Genomic DNA, 13,436 nt, shown 5'->3' on the forward strand with positions numbered 1-13,436 from the left:
TCACTTTCAGCCCTAAAAAGTGCCCAGTCGACCTCAAGTTACCCTGGAAGGGCAAGGTATCTGAAAAACCCAATAATAACACGAGTGGTATTCGGCACTAACAGGGTGCGGCCATCAAGCCAAAAAGACGTTCTGGTTATTCCACAAATTAGTAATATCGTACATGAATTTCAGTGCCAATGCTAGATATGTAGGCCGTATGTCCCAAAGACTTGCGGATTGTAGTAAACAGCATGTCTCTTCTGTTGTTCACAACAGGCAAGGTACAGACCCGTAGCCAACCAGCCCATGCTTGCAACACACAATGTCCAACATTAGATGTGATTCCCTGATTGGGCAACATTTGCTAAATAACCCTCCAGGTCCTAAGAATTACACTGACAGCCAATTTAAGATCCTCAGTCGGGTTTACAGGGTGACATGTTTGCATGTACTGGGAGCTACATATATTAATACACTGATGCCTGTTCTTTGCAGACAAAAAGAACATAGACATGCATTGCATCTGTTTCAGCAAAACTAAATAAGCGACAACCATTTTCTGGTTCATTCCTCAGAGCTATGTCTTGGCCAATCAGGTTCAACCTGCCTGGTTTCAATTTCAGACAATGCTTGGCAGTTCACTGTCAGTCACCATCAACTGGTGCATTTTCCAATCAACTGGTGCCTATCAATCAGAGTCCATTTGTCAAGCAATCAGCACTCTTCTCATACAGTATAAATTTTTTAATTTCCTTTACATTATATTCTTGCAAATGTTTTGATAAGTGCAAGAATAAAAGCTTCAACCAAAAATGTATTTGTTGATCAATACTCAGGCTCGGTACCACCAAATGACTATCCATGTAATATCTCTATATACTTAACTTTGTGTAGCTCAGTCTAAGCAATAAGCCTCATGTCAATTAGTAAAGTATTACTTTTATTGTTAAAAATCACTCGGGTAGAGATGCAGAAATTATCAACAAAAGGTTTAAAATGTACAAATATGTCCATCTACCCATTAATGGGCAAAAACACACACACAAACCGCACTTGAAGCATGCAAAAAAAATCCTGCAGCGTATCAGATCTTAAAACTTAGCCAAATAATGAGGAAAGGCAGGAAAAATATTCAGGGATTCTCCTTATGCTGGCGGGTCACTTTCCAGCTGCTGGTACTTAGATTACTCACTGAAGCAGTCATATTGCAGTTATGACTGGGTGATATTCTTCTCTCTTCGAGACAGTGGTGTTGATTTGGAATTCTCCTTTAAGAACTCCCAGTTTGCAGCAATGCGACCTTCTGGTGGGTTTTCAATCACAAACAAATCGGCCTTGAAGAGAAATGTTTCAGAGAAAGATAGATAGGATAAGGCTGTTTCCCCTTCTGTTCCTGTGCCAATCTCTCTGACTTAGTTCAAATCCAGTATTTGTTTACACACGAGCTGGATCATGTGACATCTCTAGTTTCTATCAGAGCTTACCTTAGCCATTGTCTCTGCGAGCTGATTGCCGCTGTCATTATAAAGTAATATTTTAAATAACAGATCTTTATAACATTCTGGAAATATATGGATTGGCAGAGTGAACTTCTCTAGTGCATACTCTAGTATCACTCGAATAGCAACTTTGACCTGCGCACTCTTGTGGCTGGGCAAACCTAAGGAGGTAATTAAAATGTTGTCAGTCTGAGGGACTGCTTCAAGTTGAGTTTAAATCTAACATTCCACTTCAAGTTGTTTTTGGCTGAGCAGTTAGGAGAATAAATTTGAGGGAATTATCGCTCTCTGCACAAAACGTGGGGCCTTGGTATTTATTGCTGCAAAGTCATTGAGATAAGTCATTGGACACTGGCTAAACAAGTGGTACCAAGAGCTTTCTTCAGATCACTCTGCTGATAAGAGTGTTCATAAAAGTGAAACAGCAAGTAATGTCAGAATAGGAAAGAAAATGTAGAAAGACAGAATTAAAGACCCTGGGTGCGATTCTCCCCAAATATTTCTCAGTTAATTTGTGGCAGATTTTTCAGGGAGATTCCTGCCAGCAAGTTCCAGTATTCAATGACACTTCAAATTGTGTTTAGCACTGGGGAGCTGAACTCCGAGATCGGGCCGCCATTTGAAAGGGTGCCCCAATTCCAAGTGAGCGTGTGGGTCACCCTCCACCCATGGGCAATGTCAGCCCCCACACACATGGACACTACCGCACCCCCCCCAAGTAAGGACACCACACTATGGGGTCCCTGGAGGTCGCCCCTCTTCGGACCCCCACCCATCACCCCTCCAACCTCCTAGAGGCCCCTACTTCCCTGCCCTGCACTCCCCCACCCTTCAGACCCACACCCACCCTCATTTCATGGGCATGGCCCCCTGGCCCTTGGCAATAACATTATATTCTGCCTGCCCGAGGCACTTTCTTTGGCACTAGCCGTCATAAAGCAGTGGGTTTAAATGTCCCATTGAAAATAATAGGCCAGGGAAAGGGTAAGTGGATGGGATTTAGGGTGTGGACATGGGGGGGGTGCGGGGGTCCAGCTGGGTATTGGGGAAGGGCTGGGGGTGAAGGTGGTCCAGTCCAGTCGGATCTGGGGTGTCGAGCTGAGGGGGCCAGTGCGGAAACCCATGCGGGTGTGGGGGGGTTGGGAATAGGGAATACCACGTGGGGGTGCTTAGTGGGGGAGGGGGAAGCCCACCTGTCTGTGTATTGAAAATAGTCACCCTGAAGTTAGAAATGGTTTAATTTTTAACCATTGATGCAACACTGACAAAACCATCTGAAGTTAGAAATTTAAATTGCTTTGCGGGATGTTTCTCAGTACAATCATCCAGGAGAAGTTGACACTGGACAATTCTGGACAATTACAGCGTAAACGCTTACCTGGGAATTTCCCAGGGGGAAAGCAGACAGGGTGAGGGTGCAAAGGGGAAGGAAGGAATTTCCTTGTGCAAAATGTCACGCACGTCAAAAAAATTAAATAGATTAATCTTCTGAAGTTGAAATTTATCCAACCAATCCTCAAAACCGGCAAACCTCCCCTCTATAATCATTTCCCCAAACTGCTCCAGCCCCTCCTTCCCCCTTGACCCCAAAAAACAAGTCCAAAACCGCCGGAACACGGCGATGATTTCTGCAGATTGGAGCTAATATTGACATGACACCCAGCCTGAACTGCCTCCAAATCCTCAGAGTGACCACCAGCAATGGGCTTGATGTAAATGTTGCGGGGGGAAACGGAAGCGGGGCTGTGTGACCAAGGCCCTCAAACTAGTACTCTGACAATCACTCGACTGCCTCCACCGCCATATGGAATCAGGATCCTTAAGCCACCCCCGTACTTTCTCAATGTTCACAGCCCAATAGTAAAATAACAAATTAGGTAGCAGTATGCTCCCAGACTGTCTCTCCCTCTGCAGAAACGTCCTACGAATCCGTGGGGTCTTGCTTGCCCAAATAAAGGAAGAAATCAATTTATTCACCTTCACAAAAATAGATTTGGGAAGGAAAACTGGGAGACACTGAAACAAAAATAAAAATCTTGGAAGGACATTAGTTTCTACCAACTGGATCCTGCCCGCCAAGGGCATTCGTATGAACACTCACAGTGGGAGTTTTGTACGAAAGACGGATCCAAGATATAAATCTAGGCCCAATCCCGAACCTTCCAAGGATTTCGAACAGATGCTCCCATTCCACCCTATCAAACACCTTTTCAGCATCCATTGATATAAACACCTCTGGCTCAGGGACTTGAGAGGCAGACAATATGATATGAAACAGTCACCGTATGTTGGCCGAAAGTTACCTGCCCTTAAACCCAGTTTGTTCCTCTGATATCACTCCCAGAAAGCAGAGCTCCAAGAACCTTGCCAAAACTTTCGGCAATTGCTCAGCGTCTGCATTCAGTAACGAAATAGGGCAATATGGCACACACTCTGTCAGGTCTTTGCCCTTCTTCAAAATCAAAGAGATCGATTACTGCGCCAATGTAACCGGCAATACACTCCAGGACAAAGAATCATTAAACATATCTAACAGCACTGGGATCAACTGACCTGCTGATTTCTTGTAAAATTCAATCAGTAATCCGTCCGGCTCGGAGCCTTATCCAACTGCATTAAACCCATGCATTCCGTGATCTCCTCCAGGCTCAACGGGGACTCCTCTCTTCTCTCTCTAGCTCTACAACTGGGATAGACAAGCCATCCAAAAATTCTAGGGGCTCCAACTGATAAAGTAGGCGGTAAAAGGCCTCAAAAGCCTCATTCACGTTTTCTGGGGCGGAGACCAACCTACCTCCACCTGCACTATCTCCCGGGAGACAGCCTGGCACCTCAGCTGGTTCTCTAACAGGCAACTGGCCTTCTCCCCATTTTCATAAAATGTCCCCCTCGAGCGTCGCAGCTGGTGCAACAACTTGCCCATCAAGAGCAGCCCAAACCCCATCTCAATTTCTCCCTGCTCGCCAACAACTACGGTGTTGGTGCAAGCGAGTACTGGCGGTCCAGCACCACGATGGAATCCACCAACCTCTGCCTCTCCACCTCTTTATGTGCCTTATAGGAGATTATCTCCCTCCAATGACTGCCTTTAGAACCTCTCACAACATGGAAGGCAGGATAGTCTCACTCCTTTTAAAATCAATGTACTCCCCAATGGCGGAGGATACCCTCTCACAGAATCCCTTGTCTTTCACTAAAATCATATCCAGGCTCCACAGGGGGCACTGAGCGGGGCCCGGCCCCACCATCAAGTCCACAAAATGTGGAGAATGATCCAAAATAACTACTGCCAAATACTCTGCCCCCACCACCCCAAAAAGGAGAGACCTACCCACCACAATAAAATCAATCCGAGAGTATACCTGATGCACTTGAGAGAAAAAAGAAAAGTAATTCTCAATCGGATGTAAAAAGCACCCCGGGTCTGCCCCCGCACCTGTTCCATAAAGGCTAATAGTGCCTTTGCCATCCCAGTTTGGTGCATACAAATTAACTAGACCCACTAGAATACCCACCAACAACACACTAACAATCACGTATGTTCCGTTTGGATCCACCAAGAATTTTACCGCAGAGAACGATACTTCCTTATTATTCACCAAAACCGCAGCCCCTCCAGGCCCTACTGTCAAACCCCGATGAAATTCTTCTCCCACCCTGTCCTTCAGTAACCTTGTCTTATCCTTAATCCGCAAATGGGTCTCCTGCAAAAGCACCACATCAGCATTCAATCTCTTAAGGTGCACAAACATCCTAGATCTTTTTTCTGGGCTGTTCAATCATCTTACATTCCAGGTGATCAGCTGAACAGGGGGCTGTCTACCCCCCTCCCCCGACCCAGAGTCAGCTATCCCCACCATGTGCTGCAGTCCAGCATCTACTCAGAGAGTCCCCATCCAAACATAACAAAGGAAAGGCTATAGTCACCATCTGAGAACAAACCCTCCCACTCCCCTCCCCCGCCCAACCTGCCTCCCCATCAATACCACACTCAAATCAACCAAAAATAGCAACAAGGCAGACAAAGGCTCCTACCCCTCCCCCACCTCAGCTTAACCCCAAATTTAAAAAAACAAAAATCCTAAACTCATCCTTAAAAGAAAAAGCCTACAGTATGATCTGCAGTTGCCCCCACCACTCTGCTCCCGTGAACTAACTATACAGCTAGCAGGACAGCCCCTGCTCAGAGTAAAAACAGAACAAATAACCATAACACCAACCAGCCCTCCACCCATATTCAACTTTAATAGTTAATTTTAAAAAACCAAAGAGAAATAATACCCATGCCACAAACCATCGGTAAAAATACAAGCGCAAACTCCAAAATGCCCAACAGACACCCCAACAAATCCCAAATATCACATTCCCACTCACAAACAGACATCCCACAACAGCTACAATTCCCCTGCCATGCCGCCTGTAAGCATCCTAGCAGTTAGTGGAGGAATCAAACACCCAGCAGAAGCGTCCGCCATTTTCTCAGCAGGCGTAGCTTTCGACGTACCCAAGTCCCAACGTTGAATCTTTGCCTTTCTGCTGCCTGGTTTTATGTTTATCAAGCATTCCTTTCACTTGGGAATCTTATGCCATCAGACTAACAAAGTACCTCCTCAAACCATCACAGAAAACTGGGACGAAAAGGTCCAAAAGCAAGGTACTCTGGCGGGAGCCACCTTGTGTGCGACTGCTCTCTACATGACACCACCGGAAGTCCGGATCATCAAAGTCATCGGATATCACTCTCATGGTCGCAGGATAATGCAGGGCATAATTCATTCCAACTGCCTTGAGTTGCCTTCGAACTTCATCGAAGTCTCGAAACTTCAACTGCTTCGCTGCCAAAAAATCCTGGTAAAACAAAATTCTCGCCCCTTCATGGAGTCAGGTCATGCCATGCCTCGCCATCTCCAGGTCCATCTGTTGATCTTTAAAATTGTGGAAACGAATGATTATAGGCCTTGGATTTTGGTTGTTCCTTGGCTTCAACGACAGGCTATGGTGCACCTTTTCTAATTTCACAACCAGCTTAAGAAAATGTGGCAGCCAGTTCTCAAAGAACTTATCAGGAGCCTTACCCTCCACTACTTCTAGAAAATCAACGACCCGGATATTCTTTCTACAGCCTCAATTCTCCAAATCTTCCAGGATTTCTGACATGTCACCTAACTGGTTTTCCGAGGATTGAACACGAGCTTCAGCTGAGGAAGCAACAATTTCAATGTTCAGGATTCTTTCCTCCGTTTCATCAAGCATCTTGTTAGTATTCAGTAGCTCGATCTCATGGGCACTCCAATTCTGTGTCTGCAAGCCTTGTTCCTGACCTATTGCTCGGATAATGTTTTCAGCACCTCAGCAAACGCCGGGTCAAGAGACCACTCGAGGGTCAAGTCGCCATATTGAAAAGGCGGCTCCACCTCTGCCGAATCTGACTGCGCCCTTTTCCTGCCAGATGTCTTCGCGTTTTTCAGAATTTTCAACCTTGGGCAGTTGTCTGTGTAGAGTTTCCACGTTCTCCCCGTGTCTTCATGTGTTTCCTCCAGGTGCTCCGGTTTCCTTCAACAGTCCACAGAGGTGTGGGTTCGGTGGATTGGCCGTGCTAAATCTGTCCCTTAGTGTCCAAAGACGTGCAGGTTAGCTGGGGTTGCGGGGATAGGCTGGGGGAGTGGGCCTAGGTAAGGTGCTCTTTCAGAGGGTCGGTGCAGACTCGATGGAGGCCCCAATGGCCTCCTTCTGCATTGCAGGGATTTCTATGGCAAAGTGCCTATTACTTTAAGTTATCATTTACATTAGTGGAGTTGTTTGTTTTTCTGTCCAGTATTTAATAGGCAAGCTTTAGCACAGTGGGCTAAGTAGCTGGCTTGCAATGCAGAACAATGCCAGCAGCGTGAGTTCAATTCCCGTACTGGCCTCCCCGAACAGGTGCCGGAATGTGGCGATTCGGGGCTTTTCACAGTAACTTCATTGAAGCCTACTTGTGACAATAAGTGATTATTATTATTAAGGGTGTAAATTTGAAGTGTCTGAAAAGAATGTAGAACGATTTCAGTGTTTTATTAATATAGTTGTGTTTTTCACACCTACCTGTACTGCGATAATTAAAAATTTACACCAATGTGATATATTACTGTGCAATACATACACACACATATCTTATTTTTCTATGCCTATAATACATGAGTTGGGAGATGTGAAATTCCACTGAGCACATTTTTGGTGCCTTGATTAGCAGGTTCATGTAACTTTCTGTTGTGGAATTTTGATAAAGTCGTTCACCATTTTTACATAAACATATCAACAAGCTTGCTAAGGTAAAAGCCATAGGAATTTAATGTGAGCATGATAACTATTGCTGTCATACTCTGCTGAATTTCAATTTTTGATATCTGTCACAAATTAGTGTCTTCACTGCAATTTCAATAGAAGATTGGCAGAAGCCCTGCAGATATGGTGGAATTGGTTATTTTTAGCTAACAACATAATTTATCCAGGGGGTTCTACTACCCCTCACTGGGAAAATGCCATAGAAATTCCAGGCATTGATGTTTAGTCAAACTGAGGGAGGCAGGGAAGGTGCAGGGAGACTGGAAACAGCCCCCAGTGTTGCAAAGTCCAAGAGAGCAAAAGGACATTGGGCTGAGAGGTCAGTGATTAGGAGGATGAAAGATGAGGTTGCGATTAGGGCGTACAAAATTGAAGGCTTCCGTGAGGGCTTCTTGCAACCCAAAAGGAGTGCTGGCAAGGATACATAGCTTGTGAAGCTACAGTTAACACCTCCCTTTCAGAAACAAGTTCCGCAACTCCTGGGAATTCCTGCACAGCCGCAGTGAATTTTAAATCTTAATTGTACTGTGGGAGCCCTAAGAGATATATGAGTGATGGGTTCCATCTCTTTACAGTGGATGTAACAATATCTGCTCACATTACAACAGCAAAAGATGCATTTGCAACAGCTAGGTGTCAGGACCTGCGCATTGGACAGTTAAACCGCCACCTTCCTGCCCCACTCCCAGGACCCTTTGTTGCTGGACAGGGCAGAGAATTAATACCAAAGCCCATGTTTATAAACAGTCAGTGGTTGTTTGACAATCAACTTCTAGACTAGTTTCCAGAAGTAATAAATAAATGGCACATACTGCCTAATCTTGAACCATACAACCAAATCAAAATCAAATTCTGCCATTATGTCATATATTTTTCCATAGAATTGAACATTAGAAACAAAAGGGACAATTTAGATTTGAATGATTTTTTAATAATTACATTTCACAAAAATGGGCACCAATGCGGTGCAACTAAAAGGATTGATTATAGCACTTAAAAGAATTCTATTTCTTTGACACAGGACAACCACCTGGATAAATTCTTCGCTTTATGCCACACTCTGGAAGGACAGGTGACATTTCCATTTTGGATTCTAGACCAGAAGATAACAGAAAATGACCTGGAGCATGAGCTGAAATTGAGTATAATCTCACTGCCTTCAGCTCGACTTGAACCATTGGTACTGTTTCTACACCAGGTCATGGATAAGCTCTTTCAACTGACGATACAGCCTATTGTCGTCGCAGGCCAGACCGGTAAGTTGACAAGGGAAACACCACTGATATTATCATAATTTCCAATCTGATTGATTGACATTTGGCTTGGGTGATAATGGCCCAGAGGTATAAAATTGAAGAAGAGTTAACAGTCTGAATGGTGGTGGAGTGGTTAGCACTGCTACCTCATGGCGCCGGGGACCCGGGTCCAATACCGGCCCCAGGTTATTGTCCATGTGGAGTTTGCACATTCTCCCAGTGTCTACGTGGGTCTCACCCCCACAAACCCAAAGATGTGTAGGATAGGTGGATTGGCCACACAAAATTGCCCCTTAATTGGAAAGTAAAAAATTGGGCACTTTAAATTTAAAACATAAATAAATAATAACAATCTGAAAGCAAACAATCTTATTGTTTTATGAATTCTCATCCTTGTTTTCAAATTCCTCCACTTCCTCACACTTCCCGACTTCTGCTATCTCCTCTAACCCTGCAATCTTCATGAGACCATTTGCATTCCTCCAATTCTGGCCTCTTGGGTATCCCCTATTTGATGGCGCCAGTGGCGCCTCTGCTTTTAGCCGCCCCGCTAACCTAAACTTTGAAATCCCTTCTCTACATTTCAATGGTTCTCTACTTGTGTACCCTCCTTTGCGATACTGCTTACAATTTTGCTCTAACCAAGCTTTTGATCACTTGACCCCTCACACCTCCTTCTGTAGCTCAGTGCCAAATCCTGTTTGAGAATGGTTCCATGAAGTGCCTTGAGACATTTTACTGCATTAACAGGCGCTTTATAAATGCAAGTTATTGTTGTTGTTTGCCAGTGATTAGTAGATGAATGAGCCAACCTCCTGCATTAAGTATGATGGGATTTTATTGGACCAAATTCAATGACATCAACCCATCAACATGGCTGGCCAATTAACCACACAATTATGAAGATGAAGAAGATAGATTTCTCATTTAAAATAATGATTTTATTTTCAGCCTAAGGTGGTATTTCCTTTAAACATACTCAAGAGTTAAAATCCATTTTAATTAGTTATTAATTGAAGGAATTGTCTGCACTGAAGCTTTTGCAAGATGCCTCATTGGGAATTGATTACATCAAACCAGAATTTCACATTAGTTCCCCACTATTCTTTTTTTAAATTGCTCTCTTCCTCCCAGTTTTCTCAACTTATCTTTCTTCTCCTATAGAAAGTGACTGTAGGAAATGACTTGTACTGTCAATTTGAAAATTGCTAATAACAATTTTTAAAATCTTCAGAATTATTTTAGAAAATCGAACATGAATTGATGGTCCAGATACTCATTCACTACTTATTTCATGAGTGATGTGTCTCCATATTCTCAATTCCTGGACACTGAGGTTAATTTTAGTGTTCCTATAACCCCTCGGGCAATATCTTTTAACTTGGTACAAATGACAGATAAACCCTTGGGTCTCTTGGTCTCTGTGCCTCAGCAGTTTAGTTACCCTCCGATTTATCCAGCAAAGTCATCAGGATTCAACCAGGATCCCGGGCGAAATTCTCCGGAAATGGCGCGATGTCCGCCGACTGGCGCCCAAAACGGTGCCAAACAGACTGGCATCGCGCCGCCCCAAAGGTGCGGAATGCTCCGCACCTTTGGGGGTCGAGCCCCAACATTGAGGGGCTAGGTCGGCGCCGGAGGAATTTCCGCACCGCCAACTGGCGCGGAAATGACATCATGGGGCGGCGCATGCGCGGGAGCGTCAGCGGCCGCTGACAGTTTCCCACGCATGCGCAGTGGAGGGAGTCTCTTCCGCCTCCGCCATGGTGGAGACCGTGGCGGAGGCAGAAGGGAAAGAGTGCCCCCACGGCACAGGCCCGCCCACGGATCGGTGGGCCCCGATCGCGGGCCAGGCCACCGTGGGGGCACCCCCCGGGGCCAGATCGCCCCGCGCCCCCACCAGGACCCCGGAGCCCGCCCGCGCCACCTTGTCCCGCCGGTAAGGTAGGTGGTTCAATTTACGCCGGCGGGACAGGCAATTTATCAGCGGGACTTCAGCCCATCCGGGCCGGAGAATCGAGCGGGGGGGCCCGCCAACCGGTGCGGCGCGATTCCCGCCCCCGCTGAATCTCCGGTGCCGGAAACCTCGGCAACCGGCGGGGGCGGGATTCACGCCAGCCCCCGGCGATTCTCCGACCCGGCGGGGGATCGGAGAATGTCGCCCCTAATTCTGGACATTTTTGATAATGGACTAGATTTTCCATTCCCAAATCGAGCATGCTGGCTCCCCAATGCTGGCAAAACATTTGATGTGATGGCATTGCGATAGTAATATGACATCATCATGCCAGTCTCCCAAATTACGAAAGACCAGCGGGCCCAATTGTCTGCTGCGAGAAAATGTTTGAGCATCTTTTACGTCCAGCTATAACAATACATCATAAGAGCAATAGGAAAGGCCTGCCACTGAGACTGTGGTTGAATGTAGCAGCAAGTTCTGCTGAAGAAGGTGGCAGCATCTGTATGTTTTTGAATGACATCTTTTACCTTTTTTGTGCCTTCAATTCAAAATAAGGACAGATTCTGAGAGCAGGGGGCCTGTACAATTCTTGCCATGACCCAATTTCCTTTTTGCACCAGTATCCTTCTGCCCCATGACCTCCTGGCCTACAGTGCTGATTGGGTGCGGAATCCACCCTTTGCACATTTAATTGGCCTCTTTCCTACTGGACAGCGACAAATTGGCCACCTGACGTCTCCCTACCTATGAAAGGATATATTCTCTAAAGAGGAAATGCAGTGGAGGTTCACTAGGCTTATACCAGGGTTGGCGGGACTATCGTATGAGAAGAGTTTGATTCAACTTGGCCCGTATTCACTAGAATTTAGAAGGATGAGAGGAGATCTGTTTGAAATGTATAAATTCAAAGAGGCCTGGACAGACTAGATGCAAGGAGGACGTTTTCCCTGATTGGGGGAATCTAGAACCATGGGGAACAGTCTGAGGATATGAGGTAGACCATTTAAGACGGAGGTCAGGAAAAAGTTCTTCACGCAAAGGCGAGTGAACCTTTGCAATTATTTACCATAGAAGGCTGTAAGGCCAAGTCACTGAATGTATTCAAGAAACAGATAGATTTTATTTTAATTTTAATGGCATCAAGGGGTATGGGGAGAAAGCAGGAATGTGGCATTGAGATAGAGGATCAATCTTGATCATATCAAATGGCGGAACAGGCTCGACAGGCTGAATGGCCTATTTCTGCTTCTAGTTTCTATGTTTTGATTGAACAAGCAGGGACAATTCCATGTCCCTCACTCCACCGAGAAAATAAAATTTGGCACAATGTTTCTTGTCAGTCTTATCCTGAAATGCTTCGCACAGATTTTCTTGTCAAAATGGTGCTCAACTTTATTTATGCACAAATGGGATAGCAACTTCTGGTAAGGGCAAATGCGAGGTTGAACTAAAAAATCCAAACATTGCTATCAAAGATTCGCCACTACACCATTAGCTTTGTGAATCTCACTGCCTGACTCACCAATGAGCAGTGTGGGGTTGCTGAATATATGTGGTAAATACAAACTAAACTTGCTGTAGACAATTAAATCTTGTCTATTCACGTCTATGTATACTCTTAATGATATAGTAAGTGTCAATTATACTGAGCTTCTCCGGCACTAGCATGTACATATATAAAATGAACTTTTATGTATGGAGTCTCCTTCATGTTTTATTTTTTGGATATTTAAGATAAAACATTATTTTATTTTACATTTTCTCATTGGCCTCCTTCTTCTCCTTGATCCGGTCTTTATTAAGCAAATCCTTCTTTCCTTCTTTATTTCTTTTTCTATGCCTGACTTGACATCAAATTCACCAACTCTAATTGGCAATTCTTTCCCTGTCCTTGCACTGTTAATTTCATAATCTATCAATCTGATTGGTCAAGGGGATGCTTGCGCTGTTTTCTCATGTTCCAGGTTTCCCTCACTGCAATTTTATCAGCTTGCGCTTTTAGCAATCTGCCACACAGCTAAACATGCAATGACAAATGTAACTAATGACAGACCACCATCGGCTGCAGGAAGGAAAGTGGGCCAGAAGCCGACACACTGGAGGAAGCCAGCCCCACAACCATAACTCACTGAGGGTCGACTAAAGTGGATGAGAGTGGGACATCAGCCAATCAGTAAGGGTCAGAGCTCAGTAGTGGGCCCTGCTGATCCCTGCAGGTCCCTGCAGGACAAGGGCCTTGCCGGGACTGCAGGAAGGAACATGAAGAATCCACACAATTCCTTCTGGCAGGAGGCCATTTGGCCCACCAAGTCTGCATTGACCCTCTGAAAGTGCAGCCTACCTCGGCCCACTTCCCTGTCCTATCCCCATAACTTCACCTAACCTGCATATCTTTGGACGCTAAGGGTCAATTTAGCA

General features: G+C 45.2%; 1 protein-coding gene across 5 annotated transcripts in view; it reads left to right on the forward strand.

The window, feature by feature from the left end:
- dock8 (dedicator of cytokinesis 8) overlaps positions 1-13,436 on the forward strand; it is a 451,209-nt gene that overhangs the window by 302,109 nt on the left and 135,664 nt on the right. For all 5 annotated transcript variants that reach the window (XM_072516863.1, XM_072516865.1, XM_072516864.1 and 2 more), the window contains exon 20: positions 8,824-9,058. In XM_072516863.1, coding sequence (XP_072372964.1) covers positions 8,824-9,058 — 235 coding nt within the window. The remainder of the gene's footprint in view (positions 1-8,823; positions 9,059-13,436) is intronic.

The sequence above is a fragment of the Scyliorhinus torazame genome, chromosome 9, assembly GCF_047496885.1.
Source record: "Scyliorhinus torazame isolate Kashiwa2021f chromosome 9, sScyTor2.1, whole genome shotgun sequence".
NCBI lineage: Eukaryota > Metazoa > Chordata > Chondrichthyes > Carcharhiniformes > Scyliorhinidae > Scyliorhinus > Scyliorhinus torazame.